The sequence below is a fragment of the Melospiza melodia genome, chromosome 19 (assembly GCF_035770615.1).
Source record: "Melospiza melodia melodia isolate bMelMel2 chromosome 19, bMelMel2.pri, whole genome shotgun sequence".
Taxonomy (NCBI): Eukaryota; Metazoa; Chordata; class Aves; order Passeriformes; family Passerellidae; genus Melospiza; species Melospiza melodia.
Window position 1 is genome coordinate 3,333,695 of NC_086212.1, and position 24,094 is coordinate 3,357,788.

General features: G+C 54.2%; 1 protein-coding gene across 1 annotated transcript; it reads right to left on the minus strand.

Annotated features, from left to right (window-relative positions):
- Window positions 1-671: 671 nt before the first annotated feature.
- Window positions 672-23,663, minus strand: ZNF341 (zinc finger protein 341). The gene is made up of 15 exons (XM_063172152.1): window positions 23,607-23,663; window positions 19,653-19,763; window positions 18,440-18,627; window positions 17,220-17,372; window positions 15,498-15,722; window positions 14,105-14,300; window positions 13,145-13,229; window positions 11,974-12,164; window positions 10,527-10,714; window positions 9,373-9,581; window positions 6,707-6,803; window positions 4,562-4,694; window positions 3,746-3,857; window positions 2,907-2,977; window positions 672-1,751 (listed from the first exon to the last, which is right to left on the minus strand). Exons 1-15 carry the CDS (start codon window positions 23,635-23,637, stop codon window positions 1,252-1,254), a joined length of 2,490 nt encoding a protein of 829 aa, XP_063028222.1. The 5' UTR covers window positions 23,638-23,663; the 3' UTR covers window positions 672-1,251.
- Window positions 23,664-24,094: the final 431 nt, after the last annotated feature.

A 24,094-nucleotide genomic window follows, 5' to 3' on the forward strand; every position in this document is an offset into this window, starting at 1 on the left:
CTTGGCTTGCCCTCCCCTTAGAGCAGGGAGAAAGAATGGGAGAGCAGAGCATGGGGACACACATCCCAGCAGGGATGAGCAGGTCTGGGTGCAGATCCTTCCCCTGAAGCCAGTGCAGGCTGTGGCAGTGCAAAGGCAGAGGCTGGGGGCAGTACAGGGACAAGGAGCCTGGCAGGGCACTGGAGCAGGCAGCAGCACCCCTGCCTGGGCTCCAGACCCACCCCTGCACAATGGGAATTTTCAGGTTCTGGCGTTGGGACCCCTGCTTAGGAAATCAGAGAAGCCAAGAGGACAACAGATGTCCCAGTGACACCAGAGTTCCTTGCTGCTGAACCACACCAACTCCCCATGAAAGTGCTGACAAGCACTGAGCTGAGGGAATGTAGAAGCAGCTGCCAGAGCTTTCTGCAGCACCTGGCCCAGAGCTGACACTGGGACATTGGCTCCTGGAGGCATCACAGGTTTCCTGTGTGACCTGGCCAGGTCACCTCACCCAGCCCTTAGTGAACAGAGGGCTCACATTGAACTGTTCCCAGGGATTGACTCATTGATGTCAAAGGCACTCAGAAATCCCTGGATCTGGGGAAAAACCATGAAAACACTGTGGAGAGATCAGTACCCAGACAGAGGAGCATCACCCAGCACTTCCCCCAACAGACTGAGTCCACAGGTGAGGGAGGTCCAGGGTGTTTATAACTTGTAGTACAGACACGGTGATCTTTCTACTGAGACAGACAGAGAGAAGATACCAGACAGAAGTCTATCAGGGGATTTCTGAACAGTGTTCCCAAAGGATCTCAGGATGAACTTGCTTCCACTAGGAAGGATGTTTGCTCTCAGAAGGGCCACCCAAATACTGGGCAATACAGTTTTTAGGCCAGAAAAACCACAGATGGGACAGGCTGTGATTTGCAAAGCCACCTGATTTCAGCAGCTCTGTTTGTTGCAAGTTTGCATGGTCCTTCTTCTTCCCTGATTCAGGGATCTTTGTCTTTCTTGCCCTAAGCTGACCCGTGGTACAGAGGGACAAGAAATAATGGAGCCACCCTCTTCAGTGCCTTGTAGGCATCAGTGGCCTCCAAGCAGTCCTCTGCCCAAGGATGGGAAGAACCGGTGGAGATGGAAGCCATTCCCTCCCATATCCATCCACCTCCCCAGAAGAGCTTTGGTCTTTTCCACAGGGATAAACTTGAGCACCAAGTGGGACAGCGCCAGCAGCAGCCCCCAGCCACACGGTGGCTCTGGGCATTGTCACTCGGAGGTCTGGATGTACACAGGCACAGCCAGCATGGTGCAGGGCCCGTCCGAGGCTGTCTGCAGCTCCGCCAGGGCCAGGTCGGAGCCCATGCTGTTGGGCTGCCCTGGGACCAGCCCAGGCTCTGCAGCTCCTGACCCACCAACCACGATGGACAGCACAGCATCCGACTGCGGGAAGGGCTCCTTGTTGGGGCCGCTCTCGGGGGAGCTGTCCCCGGCAGCGCCGTCCTTGAGCTCGGGCAGCCCCGGGGCCAGCCCCGCCTTGCGGGCCCGCCCCGCCCGCTTCTTCTGCGCCTTCCTGAGCTGCAGCTCCTTGTCCTTGGGCGAGCCCAGGCGGCACTTGTGCTCCCGCAGGTACTTGTGGCGGGTGAAGCCCTTGCTGCACGTGGCACAGCGGTATTTGTAGTTGCCGGTGTGCGAGCGCTGGTGCTCCACCATGTGGGCGCGGCGGCTGAAGGACTTGTTACAGTACTGGCACTTGTGGATCTTCATCCCTGCACGCAGAGGGAGATGAGTTACACCCAGCCATCCCCCCAGGGGGACAGCTCTGGCTCCCCAAAGGAGGTGCTCCCTGATCAATGGGAGGAGATGGTGCCACACACAGTGAAGCTGGGTGGTTACAGCTTCAATGTCTGTGTTTAACCATAACCACTCGTGACTTTGTAAAGTCATCAAATGTCCTGAGCTGGGAGGGACCCCCAGGATCAGCCAGGGCAGCCCCAGCCCTGCACAGACACCCCAACAGCCCCACCCTGGGCACCCCTGGCAGCTCCTGGAGCTCTGGCAGCCTCGGGGCCGTGCCCATTCCCTGGGGAGCCTGGGCAGTGCCAGCACCCTCTGGGGAAGAGCCTTTCCCTGGTATCCAACCTAAACCCCTCTGACACAGCTCCAGCCATTCCCTCAGTCCTGTCACTGTCACAGAGAGCAGAGATCAGTGTCTGTCCCTTCACTGTCCCTCAGGAAGAAGCTGCACACTGCAAATAAATATTCTTGCCTCAAGAGCATTAAAATAGCACCAGAAAACCATGTAAAGTTAATTGTGATAAAAATGCAAAACAATCTTGAAGTATTTTTTCAAGTGTATTTAGTAAATAAAGAAATTGTCACTTTTTTTCCCCCTCCAAAAAATGGGAATGTACACTCTGAAAGAGCCCATGACTGCACTATCAGCCCATCCCATCTGATCCCACCCTGCAGGGCTTTGGGCACAAGGAAAGATATCCCTTTTACCCCAAGACATAAAAGTCTGATTGTTCCCCTGGGACATGGGAATAAATTATTTGTCTTTATTAGAATTGTGAGCATCATTTTAGAAGGGAATCAAATGCCATGAGATTTTCTTTTGCATGTGAGGTGGGACTGGGGAGGAGTGGACAGAGCACTCTGAATATTCACTTGATAGCAAACAGACCAAATAATCCAGCTCAGCTCCTGAGTCTCATCTGCAGTCTCTGCCTACAGATTATATTGTCCTAGAAACCAGCCCAAAGCTTAGACATAACCCTGAATAGACACTCACTTAAACAGGCCTGCAGAGAGAAAAAAAATCTAAAGCTAGTAAATGATTCTTATTTCCCAGGCTTAGTCCTTCTGTCACATGCTCCTACAGCACCACAGGGAATCCCAGTGACTGCATTCCCACCACTCACCTGAATGGGACAGAATGTGAGCCTTCAGCTTGTCAGGCCTGTTGAACTCTTTATTGCAGCCTGTGTGGCTTCTGCAACAACAACAACAAATGCTGGTGAGATGTGGGAACCAGCTGAGGAGCAATGCATAGACAGATCCCAGATCACAAAGACATCCCTGGCCCTTCTCCTTAGCAGCACGTTTCTCTTGGTGCAGCCTCAGCAGGGGTTCCACTATTTCAGCCTTTCTGGGAGGGGCAAGAACGAAACAGGCTGCCACAGGGACATGTGGCTTCTCCTAAACTACACATGCTCTGTGTCTCACTATGAATGCTCTAAAATGCAGCAGGTTCAAGATCCCAGCTGGAGACAGAAGCATTTTGGAAGGAGGTTGGTTGGAGCAAGGAGAAGCCAGTCAGCTTGGGCTACCTCAGGAAGTCCATTTGGGACTGCACCTTTCAAAACTCGGTTCCTCTGGCTTCTACATTAGGTCCTATGTTGTCACATACTTTTGGATGTGACAACAGCATGTCACATGATTTTGTGACACTGAGTGAGAGCTCATCATCCAGGGAATCTCTGCAGTCAAATAATGCTCTTTCTCTCTCTAGTGCTCCCCCAAGCCTCCCATGAAGGTAGCAGTTATTTTACAAGGCTGATGAAGCAATAAAATGTGGCCCTACAGGAAGTCAGTGACAAAGAATTGAGACTCTCTGTTTCCAATTCAACAGCACACAGCATTCCAACCTCCCCAGGCAGCCTGGCAGGTGCCACAGTGTCCCCTAGGACACCTGCAGGACACATTCCCCCCTCCCAGAAGCCCAGTCAGATATGCTGCCATGTGCAGGCACACTACATACGAGAAGGGACATTTGTATTTCTTGAAGGGCTCGTGGATGAGCATGTGGCGCTTGAGCTTGTCCTTGCGGTTGAACGCTGCGTCACACACCGAGCACTTGAAGGGCTTCTCACCTGGGGAGGAACAGAGCAGGCCTCAGGGACACTGCAGCCACACAGGCTGCTCTGGCCAGGACAGGCCAGCTGGGCCACACCAGAAACTGCCCTGCACTATGGATAAATCACACAGAATTTGGTTGGAGAACATCTTTGAAGTCATAGAGTCCAACTTATAATCTATAACACCACCTTGTCGACTAGACCATGGCACTGAGTGCCACATCCAGGTTTTTCTCAAACACCTCCAGGGAGGGTGACTCCACCACTTCCCTGTCCAGCCTAAACTTCCAGCTTAAACTTCCCCTAGTCAAACTGGCACAGCTTTATGCTGTCTCCTCCTGTCCTGTTGCTGGTTGCCTGGGAGAAGAGCCTGATGCCTACGTGGCTACAGCCTCCTGTCAGGGAGGTGTAGACAGTGATAAGGTCTCCCCTGAGCCTCCTCTTCTCCAGGCTGAACAACCCTAAATCCCTCAGCTGCTACTCAATAAAATAATAAATGGATGGGCACAATCTGTGCTGCAAACTGGTCTTGCTCTTCAGGGCCAGCACAGCAAGTGGGGAAGCCTCCTGTGTCCCCCATTTCTAATGAGTGCAGGCTGAACCCAACCCACAGATCTGAAACCACGTTTACCACAAATGACTGTGTCACTCCTGCTGCCAGGGCACAGGGCACAGGGCTGTGGCACAGAGTGGGGAGCACTGGCAGCAGGGAGCCATACCCGAGTGGATGTGGGCGTGCAGCTTGAGGTAGTGCTCCCGCCGGAAGAACTTCTTACAGATCTGGCACTTGAACTTGCTGCCCCCGCCGTGCGTGGGGATGTGGCGGCGCAGGTACCGCTCACAGGGGAACACCTGGAACAGAGACACAGATCAGGGGACACCTGGAACACACACAGATCAGGGGACACCTGGAACACACACACACAGATCAGGGGACACCTGGAACACACACACACAGAGATCAGGGGACACCTGGAACACACACACAGAGATCAGGGGACACCTGGAACACACACACAGAGATCAGGGGACACCTGGAACACACACACACAGAGATCAGGGGACACCTGGAACACACACACACAGAGATCAGGGGACACCTGGAACACACAGACACAGATCAGGAGACACCTGGAACACACACAGATCAGGGGACATCTGGAACACACAGAGATCAGGGGACACCTGGAACACACACAGATCAGGGGACATCTGGAACACACAGAGATCAGGGGACATCTGGAACACACAGACACAGATCAGGGGACACCTGGAACACAGAGACACAGATCAGGGGACACCTGGAACACACAGAGATCAGGGGACACCTGGAACACACAGACAGAGATCAGGGGACACCTGGAACACACAGAGATCAGGGGACACCTGGAACACACAGGGATCAGGGGACATCTGGAACACACAGACACAGATCAGGGGACACCTGGAACACAGAGACACAGATCAGGGGACACCTGGAACACACAGAGATCAGGGGACACCTGGAACACACAGACAGAGATCAGGGGACACCTGGAACACAGAGATACAGATCAGGGGACACCTGGAACACACAGACAGAGATCAGGGGACACCTGGAACACAGAGACACAGATCAGGGGACACCTGGAACACACAGAGATCAGGGGGACACCTGAAACACACAGACACAGATCAGGGGACACCTGGAACACACAGAGATCAGGGGACATCTGGAACACACAGAGATCAGGGGACACCTGGAACACACAGACACAGATCAGGGGACACCTGGAACACACAGAGATCAGGGGACACCTGGAACACACAGACACAGATCAGGGGGACACTTGGAACACACAGAGATCAGGGGACACCTGGAACACACAGACACAGATCAGGGGACACCTGGAACACACAGACACAGATCAGGGGGACACTTGGAACACAGAGACAGAGATCAGGGGGACACCTGGAACACACAGAGATCAGGGGACACCTGCAACACACAGACACAGATCACGGGACACCTGGAACACACAGAGATCAGGGGACACCTGGAACACACACCTGGAACACACACACCGATCAGGGGGACATCTGGAACACACACACACAGAGATCAGGGGGACACCTGGAACACACACAGAGCTCAGAGGGAACATCTACTACACACAAACACAGAGCTCAGGGGCAACACCTGGAACACACAAACACACAGCTCAGAGCTGGCACCACACATGGGACATCACAGAGCTGGCAGAGAGTGTGTAGCCAGGACAAAATACATAAGAATCATGGAATGATTTGGGTTGGAAGGGATCTTAAAGATCAACCAGTCCTGCTGCTGTAAGCAGGGACACCTTTCACTCAGGCTACTCCAAGCCCTGTTCAGCCTGGCCTTGGACACTTCCAGGGATGGGGCAGCCACAGCTGCTCTGGGCAACCTGAGCAAGAAGCTCAGTCACTGCTTTCCCAGGAAGGATGCACTGTGAAAACCTTCAGGATTGTATAATGAAAGTATAGACAAGGCTTTAAAAACAAAAGCCAACAAAAATTCAAAACAGAAAAAGTGCCAAAACTTTTTTTAAGAAACCCATAAACTGAAATCTTGCTGTCAATTATGTAACTCTGTGCTGAGGAGCAGCATCTCAGAGGGATGCCCAGTCTCCCACCAAAGCCAGCAGTAGGATGGGCTGGGCAAGGATCCCCAGCAATTCCTACCTTCCCCACAGAGTTAACTTCACTTTTTGAAGTGAAGCTTCATCATGATCTATCCAAAGCTCCCACTCATGGAGCTGAGGGTTCCTGTCCCCCTCAGAGCCCGTGCCAGGTGTCCAGGCTGGCTCAGCAGGCCATGCTGACCATCCATGGTCAGCACTCACCTTCTGGCAGTGGGGGCAGGGGAAGTTGTGCGTTGCTGTCTGCAGATGGTGCTCCAGGGCTTCTGGGGTGGAGTATTTATTGACACACTTCACACACCTGCACGTGGAAAGGACAGAGCCTGTGAGCAAGGCTACTGCAGCACAGCCCACAGCACAGGCACAGCTGCCCAGCCCAGCCACCTTCCAGGGTGATCTCTGACAGGACTGATACACAAAATAACCACTCAGGTGCTCTAAAACCTCAGCAACCCACATGCCAGTTCACACTCACACTTAGCAGCCTTCAGAGAGGGAGATGCTGGAAAAGTGGGTGTAGAAGCCTTTAAATGTTAGTGCACCTTCCACAGGCTGCCATGGGAGCAGCCAGACTTGAGCACATATTCCACATTGCTTCCTGATGGATCAAGCCTTAGGTAAGGACTTCACTTCACTTTACTTCAAACACCTCCTTCCATCTTCACTGCTCGAAGACATCAGCCCCCAGAGGAGCTGAGTGGGGACACAGCATGGCAGGGGTCACACATCCTGCCAGGGCTTCTGCCAAAGCTGACTGACAGCAGGCACTGGGACAGGCACCATCAGCAGCGAGGACAGAGGCACTCACACCCTGCTCCTGCTGTGAAACCCCTTCTCCCTAGGTCACACTAAAACCTCCTCAAGCTCAAGCAGGGCTCTGGTCTCAGGGATCCCCACTACCAAGCTGCAGAACAAAGCTCTGTAATGCAAGGATAACTAGAAACCATAGTCTAGGCAAGAATTAGCAGATATTTATTCCATGAAGCTCCTAAGTGACTCCAGTATCTCCTGGGCTTCCTACTCCCCCTGAACATTTCTATGGGCATTCCAAAAGCTATGGGGAGCTTTTTGTGGAACTCCTCACACCTTCCCTCCACAGGAGTAGAGAAGCTTTCCAAGGAATAGACCCTTTTGCAGCAAAGGGATAGGAAACTTTTTTCTGAGCTGAGGATCCTACAACTGTTCCACATTGCAAGGCAAGATCTGTTCTCTTTGCCATCTGTATGGCAGTTGTCTTCTGGTCAGTGGGCAGTTTTCCTTATCTCTTCCACAATCATTCCTCCCTCAGGGGGACATCTGCTGATAACAGCTATTGAATGTCCCTGCATGGCTGATAAGAACTACAGCATCCCATTGGGAGATGTGAGCCCAGAGGAAGGAGCCAAGCATTCCTACCTGGATATAATCTGGAGGTTCTGGAACACCAGCACAGCTTCTGCACTGGATTCCCCAGAGGAACAGCAACTGCCTCTGCCCCTGGATCTTCAGAGGAAGAGACTGCACCTTTCTGCAGGATCCCTGCTCCAGCAGAACCAGCCCTGACACTGCAGGAGGGCTGAGCCACAATTCCAATGGGACTGCTGCCACCACCCTGACCCACAGGGTGTCAGGTTGGGTTCTGACTCTGGCAGTGTTGGTTTTGTTTATTGCATTGTTTATTTTATTGTTTTTTAATTTTCTTCCCTATTAAAGAACTGCTATTTTCTGCTCCTATATTTTTTGCCTGAGAGCCCCTTAATTTAAAAGTTACAGCAATTTGGAGGGAGGGGGTTCACATTTTCCATTTCAAGGGAGGCTCCTGCCTTCCTTAGCACACACCTGCCTTTCCAAACCAAGACAACAACCCACAACCCCTTTGCTGCAGGTGAAGAATCATAGAAAACAGGTTGGGAAGAGCTTCCCTGGCTCTCTGACCCAGCCCAGGGCAGGTTCAGCCATGTGTATTTGTCCTGGTTTAGGGTCCTGGTTCCCTGGGAATTTCACTGCCTCAGCCAGCAGAGAAACTAAAAGCAAAGGAGAGCTCTCTCTCACTGTCGGTTCCACACAAAACACTGTCCAGGAGAAGGATTGTGGAGGAGTGAGTGCAGCTTCTGAAAAAAAACTGTGCACTTCTCTCCCCCTCCCTTCACTGTCAGAACCAGTCTTAAAGGTGCCAAACTTATTTCTGGGCTAAACAGATGAATGGGGATACAATTCAGCATCATAAAGTCACCCAGACACCATCTCACTCTTGACTGGTGATAAGAAGAATTGCAGTGACAGGATCTTCCCAGATAACCAATCCCAGCTTTTCACTGTCATTCAAAGAGACTCCCTATAGCCATAATATTTTCTGAAAAATCCCTTTGCCAGGATTTTTCTCCTGAGAAGCTGAGAAGCCTCAGAGGAAAAGAAAAACAATGATTATCTGCTGCTGGGGAATGCAACAGGTGCATCTTTGATTGGTCCAATGTTGGTTGTTTCTAATTAATGGCCAATCACAGTCAGCTGTCTTGGACTCTCTGGAGAGTCACAAGATTTTATTATCATTCCACTTCACTTCTTTCACTCCTGATGAAATCCTTTCTTCTATTCCTTTAGCATAGTTTCAATATAATATATATCATAAAATCATGAAGATTCTCATCTCTTCCCTGGTCCTGGGACCCCTGTGAACACCACCACAACTCCCTGCATTCAGAATGACTCCTTGCATTCAAAGTGCTTGGCCTTTGCAGTCTGGTGGAGGGAACCCCCCCCATGTGCCACCTGGGTGTCCAAAAGCATCACAGCCACTGGACACAGGGCCCCCTGTCCCCTCTAAGGTCCCACCAAGCATGCTCTGCACCCACTCACTCCTACAAGCCTTGTGAGCAGCGATTGTACTGTACTTGTACACGGCCATGTCCTTCTTGGGGCTGTGCTGGGGCAGCAGGCTGTGCGAGTACTGGTGCACGCCCAGCTCGTACAGAGAGGGGAAGTCCTTGCTGCACAGGTGGCAGCGGTAACTCAGCTCCTCCTGGTGGCTCTTGATGTGCTCAAGGAAGGACTCCAGCTTCTGGAAGGTCTGGGCACAGGTCTTCACCACACATTTGTACACCTGGGGGAAGGGAGAGCAACTGGAGAGGCTCACCATGGAAAGAGGTAGGGAAAGCCTGTGCCAACAGGCAGAACTGCCTTCTTTTCTGGAAAGAAGCACAGACTGTCAGGGCACACCCCTGAGAAAGCAAGGTGGGACAGAGGGGTGCTGTTCTGAGGGCTTGAAAGCACTTGAGTGGGTGGGACCACAACACCCCAAAGTGACTGCCCCAGGACCCAAGAGCTGCCACTTACACTGAAAATTTTGGACTTCACAGAATCATAAAGGTTGGAAAAGACCTACAAGGTCAGCGAGTCTAATCTCTGAGAGAACACCAAGTGCAGTCAGTTACTGAACACTTCCAGGGAGGATGATTGCACCAGTTCCCTGGACAGCCCAGGCCACTGCCTGAGAACCCTCTCAGCAAAGCAATCCCTCCTGATGTCCAACCTGAACCTCCCCTGGCACAGCTTGGGGCTGTTTCCTCTTGTCCTGTCCCTTGTGGGAACAGAGCCTGACTCCCCTCTGGCTGCACCCTTTTGTCAGGAGTTGTGAAGAATGAGAAGGTTCCCTCTGAGCCTCCTTTTCTCCAGGCTGAGCTTCCCCAGCTCCCTCAGCCCCTCTCCTCTGCCTTACTCTCTAGAACCCTTCCCCAGCTCTGCTGCCCTTCTGTGGGCAGGCTCCAGCACCTCCATGTCTTTCTGGAAGTGAAGGGCCCAGAACTGGACACACTTCACCTCTTTGCTTCCTCTCTAGCCACCCAAACCTGCTTGGCTGAATTTCTCACTCAGTTTTCAAAGTTTTCAAAGCCACCCAGACCACACAGCTACAACCCTGAGAGCTGAGCTGCATGTGAAGAACTGGCAGCTCTGCAGACCAAAAGGCTCAGGTCAGACCCCGATAACAGGTGCATTATGTGGAGCCAATCCCAATACTGCCACCCAGCCAGGCACCCTCTGTCCCTACCTGCTCATTCTTGTGCTGTGTCATGTGGGACTTGAGCTGGAAGTAGGTGTTGAACTTGCTGGGGCAGAACTGGCACTGGTAGGAGCTGTCAATGAGGACAACCTGCTTGGCCTCCAGCTTGGCTGCCTCGCTCTCCTCCAAGGGGCTCAGCTCCTGGGCCGGGGGCACCGCGTTCCTGGGGGGCAAACCTGGGGAGAGAGAGTCCCAGCCTGCCATGAGACAGCTCTGCAGGCACCCTGCTGCCAGCACACACCAGGCCTGGCCTTCCTCCCCTTCAAAGACAGGCTCTTCAGATCACATGAATACCACTCACAAAAATATCACAACAAAATTTGTTGACAGATTATTAAGGACTCTGACCACTCCATCTTCCCCTCCCTAGCCCGTTCTCTTTTTCCAGGGATATAACTGTGCTCTGTGGAGCAGTCAGAACAGGCCTCCTGACACAGACATGTTTTATGAAAATCCTTTCCTTGGGATTTTTTCTCCTGAGAAGGTGAGAGGCCTCAAAAACAAAAGGTAAACAATGATTATCTGCTGCTGTGGAATGCAACAGGTGGATCTGTAATTAGTCTCATGTACTTGTTTTTAATTAATAGCCAATCACAGTCCAGCTGTCTCAGACTGTCTCAGTCAATCACAAACCTTTATCTTTCCTTTTCTATTCTAAGCTAGCCTTCTGATGAAATCCTTTCTTCTATTCTTTTAGTATAGTTTTAATATAATATATATCATAAAATAATAAATCAAACCTTCTAAAACAGAGAGTCGACATTCTCGTCTCTTCCTCATCCTAAAACCCCTGTGAACACCACCACAGCCTCCACCAGTGAACCAGAGCCAGATTTACTCCCACCCCTGGCAGGAGACAGGAGGTAAGATCCAGCCCGTGGTTCACAGCCCATGATGCACACAAACAGAGCCCCAGTTGTGCCTTGTCCTAGACATGACATTGCCACTGCATTCCCTCCCTTAGCAGGTCTGAGGCCACCAGCAGAAAGAGCATCCAGACACCAGCAAGGAGCTCTTCTCTGCCTCAGGTATTTACAGGCCACTGTGAGCAGATCCAGCCTGGCATGACCTGCACAGTGCAAAGCCAGAGCACTGGGCTATCCCAAACCAGCAGCTGTGTGTCCCCTGGGCCAGAGCTGCCAGGTGTGGCTTGTGCACTGCCAAAGCTGTGCTGCCAGGGAGTGAGGAGGGGAAGGCACCTGGCCCTGTTTGTGCACAGACTGGGACAGAGACTGGAGCCACTGTCCCCACCAACACCTGCACCCACCACAGGGGTATGAAATGATGCAGCTTCCAGCTGGAGCTGAGCAAATGGCACTTTAGTGTGAGATGCTAAACACTACCAAGAAATGCAGACAGCACACACAGCTCCCCTCCCTCCCTGGGTGGAGGTGCAGCCTCCTCACACCAGTGCTGAGCCCCACACACACCACACCTGTGTTCTCCTCATCCTCAGGCTGGCTGGGGTTCAGGGCCATGACCTGCACAGTGATGGAGCTGCGGGAGATGGTGCAGCCCAGCCCTGGAGGCCACACCTTGTGGGTCTGCATGTGCTTCTTCACGTTGGACTTCTGGGCAAAGGCACGGCCACACACGATGCACTGGAAGGGCTTCTCACCTGTGTGGCTGGAGGACAAGGCACCAGGTCAGCAGTGTGGAGACAGGAGGGAGCCCCCAGGCAGGGCCTGTGGGGACAAGGACAGTGCTGGGCTGATCACACCTGGACACACCAAACAGGGCTTTGAGACCTGATTCACCAGAGAAGTGCATTGTGAGAAGTGCATTTGTCTGGTGCACAGACAAAACACCTGTGGTCTGGGAATGACAGGGGATCAAAGGAAGAAGCAGGAGAGGAAAACAGCTCTGCAGCAACATCAGGGTCCCTGCACAGACCTTGGGGACCTCATCATTTACTCAAGGGTACAAGCCTTTCCTTCCCTGTCACCCTTCTCTCTCCTGCACACATCTTTTCTAGCTTGCAGCCCCCGGATCTGCCTGAATGTGCTCTCCTTTGTCCATAGCAAAAAGGTTTTTCTACTCTGCCCTTCTGCTTCAAGAGAAAGTCAAGAGTCCAGGCTGGGAAGAGGTGCAAAAACCACCACTTGCTCCTTCCCATCTGTTCTGAGTCCAGATAACTCCACTGGGGGAAAGAACTCTGCAGATTTCAGCTTCCTCCTGCCAGGGAAAAGCTCTGTGATTAGAGCTCCCTGTACAGACCCTGAGCTTGGCTTACACTTTGCTAGCAGCAGCAAACAGGAAGGCTGCAGCTTGCTAGGGAGGGAGAGGAAGGGGAAGGGCAGAGGCAAGCAGGGAGAATGCTGCTACTCCAGTGATCAGGTGACAAAAGGTTTGGCTGACAAGGTCTCATCAGCAAGGAAAATGAGCCTCTAAGTCCCAGCACATAATCAGCATGAAGATTAGATCCAGGATACAGCCTTTACTCCAGTCACTGAGGAAAAGGTATCCTAGGGTGAGAAGAAAGAAGAATCCCTCCCATTGCAGCACAGATTCTGGGACATAACAAACTGGGCTGCACAGAGTCCCTCAGCAGAGCTGTGCCCTGCCCCAGCCCAGTCACTGCTGTGTGCAGGGCAGGGCACTGTTACCTCCTGATGTGCTGCTGCAGGTCAAAGTTCTTGGTAAAGGCCTTGTCACAGTATGTGCACTTCAGCTTGGGGGACTTGGGTTTGCCTGAAAGGAAGAGCACACACAGGAATGAGATCATGTGGCACAGCCCTGTCCCCACAGCTCACAGGGCCCTCAGCCCAGGACATGGCTGCTCAGGACCACTAAAGAGCTTACAGGAAGATAAGATCTGCCTGGCCAGACTGGGGAGTGGTCATGGGCACAAACATTCATTAACACAGCCTGAGAGAACCCTACAAACCCTGAGCAGTGCAGTCTGCTGGGGAGGGCATCCCCTCAGGCATCAACCACTGCCTTCCAGGGACCTACAGAGCACCAGCCTTAAAGGTGCTCTGGGCATTGGGAAAAAACACAGCACGAGTGAGAGGAAGGGCCTCAGCTCTGTCTGTGCTGTGAACCCCCCAGGTTCACATCCACCAACTTCATGCAAGGCCTTGTGTTCCCCTTCCAGAGCTGCACAGCCAATGCCACCCCTCAGGGAGCCCTTGGTTCAGCAGCCCAGCTGGGACAAGCCCAGTGACCCTCAGGGCAGGTGTGGAGGGCACTCACCTTCCTGCAGCCCACCCAGGACAAGCCAGTGACCCTCAGGGCAGGGAATGGAAGGCACTCACCTTCCTGCAGCCCACCCAGGACAAGCCAGTGACCCTCAGGGCAGGGGCTGGAGGGCACTCACCTTCCTGCAGCCCACCCAGGACAAGCCAGTGACCCTCAGGGCAGGTGTGGAGGGCACTCACCTTCCTGCAGCCCAGCTGGGACAAGCCCAGTGACCCTCAGGGCAGGGAATGGAAGGCACTCACCTTCCTGCAGCCCAGCTGGGACAAGCCAGTGACCCTCAGGGCAGGTGTGGAGGGCACTCACCTTCCTGCAGCCCACCCAGGACAAACCAGTGACCCTCAGGGCAGGGGCTGGAGGGCACTCACCTTCCTGCAGCCCAGCCTCGTTCTTGCAGCGGCGAGTTTTGGCAGCAGCAGGGGAATCAAAGCCAACCACAGAGCCTCCCCCTGCACTGCTCAGGGGGGTGGCAGCACTGGTGCTCTTGGCCTTGAAGCCCTGCTTCCCAGGGCTGTACACAGGGGGAGAGGGGTACACTGGGCTTTCCACACACTGGCTTGGTACCTGTGAGAGGGCAGTTCATCAGTGGAACAGGTTTGCTACAGAGAATTACACCATGCCCTAACTTCCATCTCCACCCACACCAGGCTGCACTTGGGCTGACTTTTCTTCTGCCAAACTGGATCAAATTTCTGGTTCACCAGGCCAACAATGTCTCTCTAACCAAAACTGATACCCTGCACAATGTGGAACTCTCCTGTTGAACATCAAAAGCATCCAGAAATTCTTACAGCAGGAACAGGGAGCAAAGAAACACTCTGAGGGAGCTGTCTTGTGCCCCATCTGTGCCTCATGCCTCAAGAGTCTCTCATCCCTCTGGAGCAGGTTACCAGAAGGATCAGGGAAGGAACTCTGTGGGTTCACACCAATCCTGAAGCAGGGACCTCCAGGTCCTGCTGCCTGTCCTGGCAGGACTGCAGAAGGGAAGGAAGGCACAAGGAAACTCCAGGTGCCAAAGCACAGATGTTTATGTCAGCATCAGTATTAGGAAAGAACACTTAAGAGACAGAGTGACCAGTCTGGGGTGATAGTTTAAAGGCATTGCTGCTGCCCACTCTGATAAATTAACACAGACCATTATTTATCCAACATCCCCATCCATTCCTGTGCACTGGCACTTCCAGATCAGATTCCAGTTACACAGGTAAGGATGCCACACCCAACAGCTCCTGTTGTGAAGGGCAGTGCAAATGTAGAGACTGCAAACAGCTGATCCACCAGTAAATCCACACCTTGCCTGTGCCACTCTTTAGCAAAAGCCACCTTGACAAGCTCATTGAGATTTAGACTGGATTCTTCTCCCCACACAAGCTGAAGTGTGCAGTGTGATGCTCTGTGCTTCTACAGAAGGTGAGGCTCTCACCTCTATTCCCCCTCACTCCCAGCATATGCAGGTCAGAAACAAATGTTCGGGTCTCCTAAGCCTGTCCTCTGTCTCTGTTAGCTGTTTCTCCTCAGAATCCTCATCATCTTACTGATCTCCCGTTGCCGCCTTCTCCCAGAGAAAATAATTGTTGCCAAATCACCTAGCTCCTCCTCCCACACTGTAATTCCACATTCCTCAAGGCCAGATTGGATGGGGCTTGCAGCAATCTGCTCCAGTGGGAGGTGTCCATCCCCAAGACGGGATGAGTTTAAGGTCCCTTCCAACCCAACCCATTGTGCGATTCTCTGAGGACAGATCCTTAGGAGCAGCCTTACCTCCATGGGCGGGTAGGGCTGCATGCCCAGGGTCTGGATCTCCACGGTGCCGGCTGCTGCCATGGGAGCAGGGGCGCTGTACACCTCCACCACGCCGCCGCCGCCGCCGGGCTGCCCGGGAGCCGCCAGGCTCGGCGCGGGAGGCGGCGGCTGCGGCGGGGGCGGCGGCGGCGGCGGCGGCGGCTGGGACAGGTAACCGGCCCCGGCGTGCAGGCTCATGCTGCTCTGCAAGCGGAGACACACGGCACGTTGGAAATGCAGCAGCACGAGCTGAGGGGCTGCTCCCTCACACCTTCCCCATCCCCGTGTGTCTGCAGGAACTGCAGGGATGAGCACATCCAGCTGGCAGAGCTGAGGGGCTGCTCCCTCACAAATTCCCCATCCCAATCTGCCTGCAGAACAACAGGGATGTCCTGGCTAAACACAGCACATGCAGAGTTGAGGGGCTGCTCCCTCACAAATTCCCCATCCCCATGTGTCTGCAGAACAGCAGGGATGTCCTGGCTAAACACAGCACATCCAGCTGGCAGAGCTGAGGGGCTGCTCCCTCACACCTTCCCCATCCCAATGTGTCTGCAGGAACAGCAGGGATGTCCTGGCTAAACACAGCACATCCAGCTGGCAGAGCTGAGGGGCTGCTCCCTCACAAATTCCCCATCCCCATGTGTCTGCAGGAACAGCGGGGATGTCCTGGCACAGCACAGCACATCCAGCTGGCAGAGCTGAGGGGCTGCTCCCTCACAAATTCCCCATCCCCGTGTGTCTGCAGGAACTGCAGGGATGTCCTGGCTAAACACAGCACATCCAGCTGGCAGAGCTGAGGGGCTGCTCCCTCACAAATTCCCCATCCCAATCTGCCTGCAGAACAACAGGGATGTCCTGGCTAAACACAGCACATCCAGCTGGCAGAGCTGAGGGGCTGCTCCCTCACACCTTCCCCATCCCCATGTGTCTGCAGGAACTGCAGGGATGTCCTGGCTAAACACAGCACATCCAGCTGGCAGGCTGGACCACACTGTGCTGCAGGCCTGGAATGACCTGCAGGTACACATGGCCTCCTCCAAAACCCATCCCCTTATTGATTTGTTTTTAAAGCTTTTAATCCTTCTGGTTGCAAGGAATATTTTTAGAGCATGGAGAGCATGTACAGCCCAGCCAGTCTGGGGAGAGCCCAAACAAAGCTCCCAGGAGGAGAGGAATCCATGGAGGAAGCTGACAAGGGCCCTGGAAGCCAATCATGATATGGAGGCTCAAAAAAAGCTGGAGAGACCACATGACAAAGATCTGAGCATCCAGCAACAGATGGGTTTGTGAGCAACACCAAGCTGTGGTGCAGTCCAAGCACTGGAGGGAAGGAATGGGCATCCAGAGGGACCTGGACAGGACTGAGAGGTCTGTGTGAACCTCAGGGAGTTCAGCAAGAACAAATGCAAAGTGCTGCACCTGGATCAGGGCGATGCCAAGCACAGATGGGCAGTGAATGGTTGAGGGCAGTCCTGAGGGGAAGGACTTGGGAGAGCTGGTGCATGAGAAGCCCAGCATGAGCCAGCTGTGGGCACTGGCATCCTCAGCAGTGTGGGCAGTACCCCTGGAAGTGGTCAAGGCCAGGGTGGACAGGGCTTGGAGCAGCCTGGGATAGTGGAAGGTGTCACTGCCAAGGCCAAGGGGCTGGAACTGGGAGAGCTTTACCCGTGACTGCCTGGATCCACACGTGCCCCTTACCTGCACTGGGGGCTGCACTGCTGGCATGGGCTGGTCCAAGGAGGTGAAAGCAGACATGGCTGACATCAGCACCTCATCACTGACCAAGATGTTCCCCTGCACCAGGGTCTGGATCAAAGGTGATGGGGGAACTGTGATGTACGTAGAGATTTGCTGAAAGAAAAGAAAGATCCACTGTTAAGCAGCAACAGGACAAAACAATACCCAAAAAACAGTGACACTGCTTTTTCCTGAGCCTCAGGGTCTCTGCTTTCACTGCCTCTGGTCAGCAGTGAGCCACAGTAATTATCTGCAGCTTCCTGCTGAGTCCATGGGAGTTTTTAGCTCCACAAATGCTCTTCAGAAAGGAGGAAAAAAATATCACAGTGGCTCAGAAAGTGGCCACTGGCTGCAAGTCAGGGGTTATTAAACAAGATCTGCAGGACAAACTGGTCACGGACAAGTTCAGGCCTCTCCTGGGTGCCTGTCCCAGCAAGGGAAGGTGGAAAACTCAGGGAAGCTGCTCTGGCTCAGATGGTGAATGTCAGGCTCATCTCTTAAGACTGGACTCAGGTTATAGCAGGGCAGGGAGGCTGTTGAATTTCTTGGCAGTAAATAACCTGTGTTTACAGCCCTGGGAAGAAGCATCATCCACTGGGACTACATTAACTTGCAAAAGCAGCTGCTTTGAAAGCACTTTGGAAGGCACAACTGCAGGCACATTACATGTCATGCACCAGGGACTCCCACTGGAGGATTCTCTAGGGAATGAGAATTACTCCAGAGGGGATATTCCCCCAGCACTCATCACAGCACATTACACTGGCTTATTTGCAAGAGTGAGAGAGGAGGGATGCAGGGACAGAGCTGCTCCACTTCTGCCCATGAGCCAGACCACAGCCCAGGGGACAGCAGAGCACTGTGAGAGTGCCCCCAGGCTTGTGGCCAGGCTCTGACACTGGGGCTGCTCAGCAGAGCCAAGGTCTGGCTGCAGCACAGACAGAACATGAAACCCCTTCTGTCCTGTCCTGAAAAAAGGCTGTCAGACACTCCTGCTGTGTCACCTCACTGCAGAGGGCCCCACTTTAACCATGAGGTGAAAAGCCAACAAAGGGACAACAGCTGAGCCTCCAAGAAAAGAGCTCAGTCATGAGACACCACTGGATCCAAAACCATCACCCCAATGCCCCCCAGCCCCAACCCCAGCAGCAGAGCACAGAGCCTGTGCCTGCACACGGTACCTGGCGGGCAGCACTGGGAGCCTGCTGCACTGAGGTGATGGATGGGGTGTACACACTGTTGGTGGCCAGAGACACTGAGGACAAGGATGGGGCACTGCCCTGGCACTGCTCTCTCTTGTGGGTCATGAAGGCAGGCAGGGAGTTGAACTGCTTCTTACACTTCCCACACAGGAACACGTCTTCATCATCTGCAGTGAGGAAGAGCAGAGCTTCAGGCCTTGTCCTGCACTCCCCAGTGCTCCAGCCAGCACCCACCTTTGGATCTCAGCACCTCGAGGGCATCCTTGGCAGGACAGAGCAGCTGCAAGGGCCAAGTGATGTGACTGAGCCCATCCCAGCCCTGCTCCCACACACAAACCCCATGTCTCCCTGGGAACACACTAATCCCACTGTCTGTCTTCTCATCCCAAATACAGCAACAGCCAACCTTGCACCTGGAGCACCCTCTGCTTTTAGTCAAAGCAGTTCCTGCCAAAGCATCAGCATTATGCTGGCTGAGGCAGATTTTATAACTCAGACTGCACAAAGCACAAGAAGTACCTTGGATAAGGGCACAGAGTCACTGTCAGCACTGTCCTAACACCCCTCCACAACACTGCTGGGTTTGGCACCTATGGCTGACACTGGAAGCAGAAAGAAGACAACCCAGTTCCAGTCCCAGCTGAAATCTGCAGCGTTAGCAAACCACACACCATTTGCACTCCATCCAGCAGACTCACAAGGCTGTTCCCCTGTCTGAGTCACAGCCTGAAGTTGATCTTTTTTGGGGACACAGACTGTGTAACTTCCTGGGGGTAACTCCCCATTCCCCCAACACATTCTAGTGCAGCACTGTGAGGGTCCACATGCACAGCAATGACCAGTTCCCATATTCATTAACACAGAGGTGTTGCAGGAATGGAGCATCTCTAGTGGAGAAGGAGTGGATATTAAATAAAAAACATGAACAGTAACAGGCACTAGATGTGGGCACAGTGGCTTCTCCCTCCCTTTGTGCCTTTATTGGAAGCTCATGGTCAAGTCTGTTGCCATGACTGTCTCCAAATATCATTGCTTGCTTGGGCACTTGTCCCTTCCTCCTGCTCAGTCTGGTCCTGCTGAGGGCTCACAACACTCACAGCAGTACCCTGCACACCCAGCTGTGGTGCCAGCTGTGGTGCCAGCTGTGCAGCCCTCCTGCCCTGTGCTGTGTCCCAGTGCCAGCAGGACTCACCCATGGGCTGGATGGCTGCAGAGGAGTTGACATTGGCAGCAGACGGGTCCGTGACACCTCCTTGGCCATCCAGCAAGGACTGCACAGCCAGCACAGTCTGGTTATCCATCCCTGAAAGGACACACAAGCATGGATGGTGAGCTGAACACAGCCACACTGGGGTGTCTGGGCACTGGGACAGCCTCCAGCTGCTGCTCCCTGCCCCCTGAGCCACTGTCACCTTGTCACCCTCCAACAGCACCAACTCCCACACAACACCCACCTGTCTTCAGAACTGCTTTGGTGCAAAAGAGAAGGGAAGAAGGGCAGGGAAGGCCAAAAGGGGGTTTGGTTTCAGCACCTGGTGCAGAAAGGAAGGATGCTCATAATCCTGGGTAGGAGAAGAGCTGAGAATGTCACAGGAGTGTGGGGATGTCACAGGGCAGGGGTCTGGGTGGAACTGCCTGGGGATGCAGCACAGACACCGAGCTCAGGGCACACAAAATCCTTGTGTGCAGCAGCTCTCCCAGCAGAGGTGGCACAAATGTCAGACACAGGGCACACACACACACTCAGATCTGTTATTAGAACCAGCTTACTTGCTTTAGCACAAACATTTCTCACTACAGCTAAAAGGTTTTAAAATATTCCAGATAAATACAGAAGATTGGGCCTGCTCATCTAGGGAGACAACCTGGGATTGTGGATTAAGCATGACACACTCTGTTTAGAAATTGGATGTAAAGACACAAAGGACAGCCTGATTTTAGGAGATAAAGAGAAAAAGGGGTGATTTTTACCACTCTTTCCTATCACTCTTTTATGACACAGAACTCACAAAGGAAGCAAATGGCACAGCAAGGTTGTATGTTAGATCTTGTGGATTAAGGGAGAGAAGAAAGCTGGGCGGTTCTTAGGCGGATTTTCACTTCCAGATCTTTGCAAAACAAAAGTGCAAAGCTCTGAACTCAGAGTTATGTGCCACAGGAAAGGAAAATCAGTGGGTCTGATCACTCCTAAGCAGTGAGGTGAGGACTGTGCTGGGATGAGGGGAGGTTGCTCAGAGCAGACAGCAGAAGGAAAGACAGTGAAGCACAGCAGATCACAGCAAAAGGGACCAGCACAGCAGGAGCACCCACCACCCCAAGCTCCTCTCCTAAAATTTCTCCTGCACAACTGGAATGTTCCCTTCATGGTGGGGAGTACCCAAATAATCTAGAGCCTTTTAAAGATACCCTAACTACTCATTTCTCCTGCATGTGACATTAAGATTCTGTGAACACTTTTTCATCCTTTCACTGAGGAGATGCTGCAACCCCTGCTCGTGTCCCTGGGAGAGAGAACAGCACCACCCCTCAAGGGCACAAGCAGCTGCTGGGAGGCAGCAGATCCCAGCACATCCCACACTGCCATCAAATTCCCACCCTGCCATCTGTGGGCAGCCTTTCCCACAGATCACAGGCACAGCAAAGCTGCAGGTCCAGTTCAGCAAGCCCTGGCTTGCAGGGAGAGCTGGAGGCAGCCCTGCAGCTCAGCCCTGCTGGCAGAACAGTGCTGGGAGGGTTCCTCACTCCAGCCAGAGCCCTGCTCAAAATTCACCTCCCCTGCACAAAGAACCTCTGGGCGACTGCAAAGGGAGCACTGCAGCCTTAAAGCACACAGGGGCATGCAGCAGCTTCTCCAGCAAAAATAAGCTAGGGGAAAAAGGATCAAAAATTCAGGTGAAGTTTAATATGGGGATAATCATGACTGCACAAACAGTGCCACTCTTGGTATGCCTGGCACTGGGCAACTGGGTTTCCTTCTGGCACAGAGTCAGATCTTGCAAGGAAAAAAGCCAAACAATTGCCTTGATGCCACGAGGAGGAAGAAGCTTCTGGAGAGGCCAGACCTGAACACAATGATGCAGCAACACTGGCAGGGCTGCACTCAGCCTCTCGACGGAGAGAAATGGCCCAGGACAACAGAAATGTTTATCTGGCAGTCAGAGTCCCTGCACTTCACTGAGGAATTGCACATCACCACACTTCCCAGAGGGAAACCCCTGAGGAGATGGCTAACAACCCAGGAAGCCAGGCTGGCAGCTACTTGGTTACAGGGATGCCACTCACAGCCATGCACAGAGCCCAGGAGAAAGCTCTGGATGGATCCTGCCCTGCCTGCAGGATGCTCTTCATGCACAGAGCCCAGGAGAAAGCCCTGGATGGATCCTGCCCTGCCTGCAGGATGCTCTTCATGCACAGAGCCCAGGAGAAAGCCCTGGATGGATCCTGCCCTGCCTGCAGGATGCTCTTCAGCCATAGAACTGAAAAATCCCAGTTCCCGAGGTGCCCAGAGCCTGACAAAACCAAAGTGATTTGGGGAAGCCAAGATAAAAGCACAGGACTACTGATCTGCCCTTTTTTTCTTCCCTTTCAAATTTCTCTCAGCTGGAGATGAAGCATGGCTGTCCATGTCACCCAGGTGCTAATTTGTCCCTGTGATAAAGCCTTTTTTTCTGACAGGAGCACCAGGTGCTTTAGTGACAGGTGACAATGCACCTGTGCCCTGCAGCACCCTGACACCAGGCTGCTCTAAGAATGCCAAGCCACCATCGACTTGTAATCCAATCAACAAGACAAAACAAACAAGCTCAGGCACTAAAAGCTGCCAATTGCTGCGGGCTTGAAAAACCCCCACTCTTTTTCAATTTGCTAAAAAGCTTTGCTGTCCTGAATGCTGCAGGGAAAGGAACACAATGAGGAGCTGATTGCAGAGAGGAAATAGGGACCTGTTTCTACACGGGGGTGCTGGCAAATGCACCAAGTAATCTGACAAAATAGAGAAAAAAAAAATTATTCTTTGCTGCTGTGGTCACAGGTGATACTCAAAAGCACAGCTAACAATCCCGATGTCACACCTTCCAGGCAGTGGTGTCATGGAAAGGAAAATACTTCTGTAATCCAATTTAGGAAATTAATACCTATGAAATAGTTTCTCTCCAAAGAAAGTAGCCCCAGCCCAATGTCAGAGTGCCACAGCTCAGCACCTCATCCTCGGATGGCACCTGGCTGTAGCAGTGTCCCCAACACTACAGTGAGATGTGTCTGAGCACAACCTGTTCACCCACGCCACAGGCACTGCCCAGAGCACACCCCTCAAAATACCCATGCAGGGGCCAGCACCCACCCTGGCACCATCCCAGGGGCTGGCACGGAGCCTGGCACAGCAGTGGGACGGGCAGAGTGAGCCCTGGGGCAGGGGGAGGATGGGGGACCCCGGCATGCAGGGGCACAGGAGGTGCAGGGGTGGTGACAGTGCCCTGGGCATTGGTGGTGCTGCTTCCTGGGCAGGGACACAGCGGGGATGGGAATGCTCCGGTGGGCACAGGAGAAGGAAGGAGGTGACAGGACCTGGAGCACCAGGGGCAGGATGGGGACGGAATATCCAGGAGCAGCACGCACAGGATAGGGATGGAGCGTCCAGGAGCAGCAGGGACAGGGACAGGGTGGGGATGCGGTGCCCTAGAGCAGCAGGGACAGGACAAGGAAAGCACAGAATGCCTGGGGCCGTCGGGCACTGGCACAGGGTAGGGATGCGGCGCACCGAGCCCAGGGCCCGTGGCTAACGAGGGCTGCCCGGCGCTCCGGGCACCGCTCGGGGATGCCGCGGCGCACAGGCGGGAGGTGGCACAGGGCAGGGGGACCGGAGGTGACAGTGGCGCCGCACGGAGCCGCGCACGGCGTGGGGCTGTGGCGGGGGCTGCAGCCGTGCCTGCGGTGCGGGCAGCGGAGCAGCAGCGCGGGAGCAGCGCGGGGCTCCCGGGAGCGCCACACGCCGCGCCGGGCCGGGCCTCACGGGGCGGCCCCACCGCGGCTCCGCCACCCGCGCGGCGGCGGCGCTGGACGGGGGGAGCTCGGAGGAGCGGGGGTCGCGCACCCCGGCTGTGGCCGCGGCTCGGGAGGTCCCGGCGCGGCCCCGGTCTGGCCCCGTTACCTTCCAGCGCCTCGAAGATCGCCTGCGCCATCTTGGAGCGGCGGCGGCAGCGGCGCCGCCAGGGGGCGCCCGCCGCCCGCTACGGGCCCACAGCGCGGGAGAGGCGGGAGAGGCGGGGGAGGCCCCGGGGGCGGGGGATTGTGTTCAACTCGGGGCGCGGCGGAGCGGCACTGCGACAGCTCGCGCAGACCGGGCAGGGACCGCCCGGTGGCCGCCCCTGCCCCGTTCGGACTCCCGGCGCGGCCGCGGCGGCCACGACCCCCGGCCCATGACCGGGCTGTGCCGGGCCGGGCTCACAGCGGCGCCTGCCGCCCGCACGGGGCGGGTGGGCGGGACGCCTCGCTCGGCGCCCATTGGCTGCAGGATAGGCTGTCCGCATCAATGCGAGAGTGTGGTGGTGCCGCTTATTGGTCAAAAGCAGTGATTGACAGCAGCGCGGGCCAATGGGAGCGGCGGGCGGGGCGGCGCCCCCGGAAGCGGCGTGCGGC

Bases quoted from the DNA above. Each gene is read 5' to 3' on its own strand.
- ZNF341 (XM_063172152.1), bottom strand. From the start codon at position 23,637: ATGGCGCAGGCGATCTTCGAGGCGCTGGAAG. The intron at 18,628-19,652 runs GTGAGTCCTGCT...TCCTCACTGCAG, and splicing joins TGCAGCCATCCAGCCCATGG to ATGATGAAGACGTGTTCCTG. The intron at 9,582-10,526 runs GTAGGGACAGAG...CCCTTCCCCCAG, and splicing joins CACAGCACAAGAATGAGCAG to GTGTACAAATGTGTGGTGAA.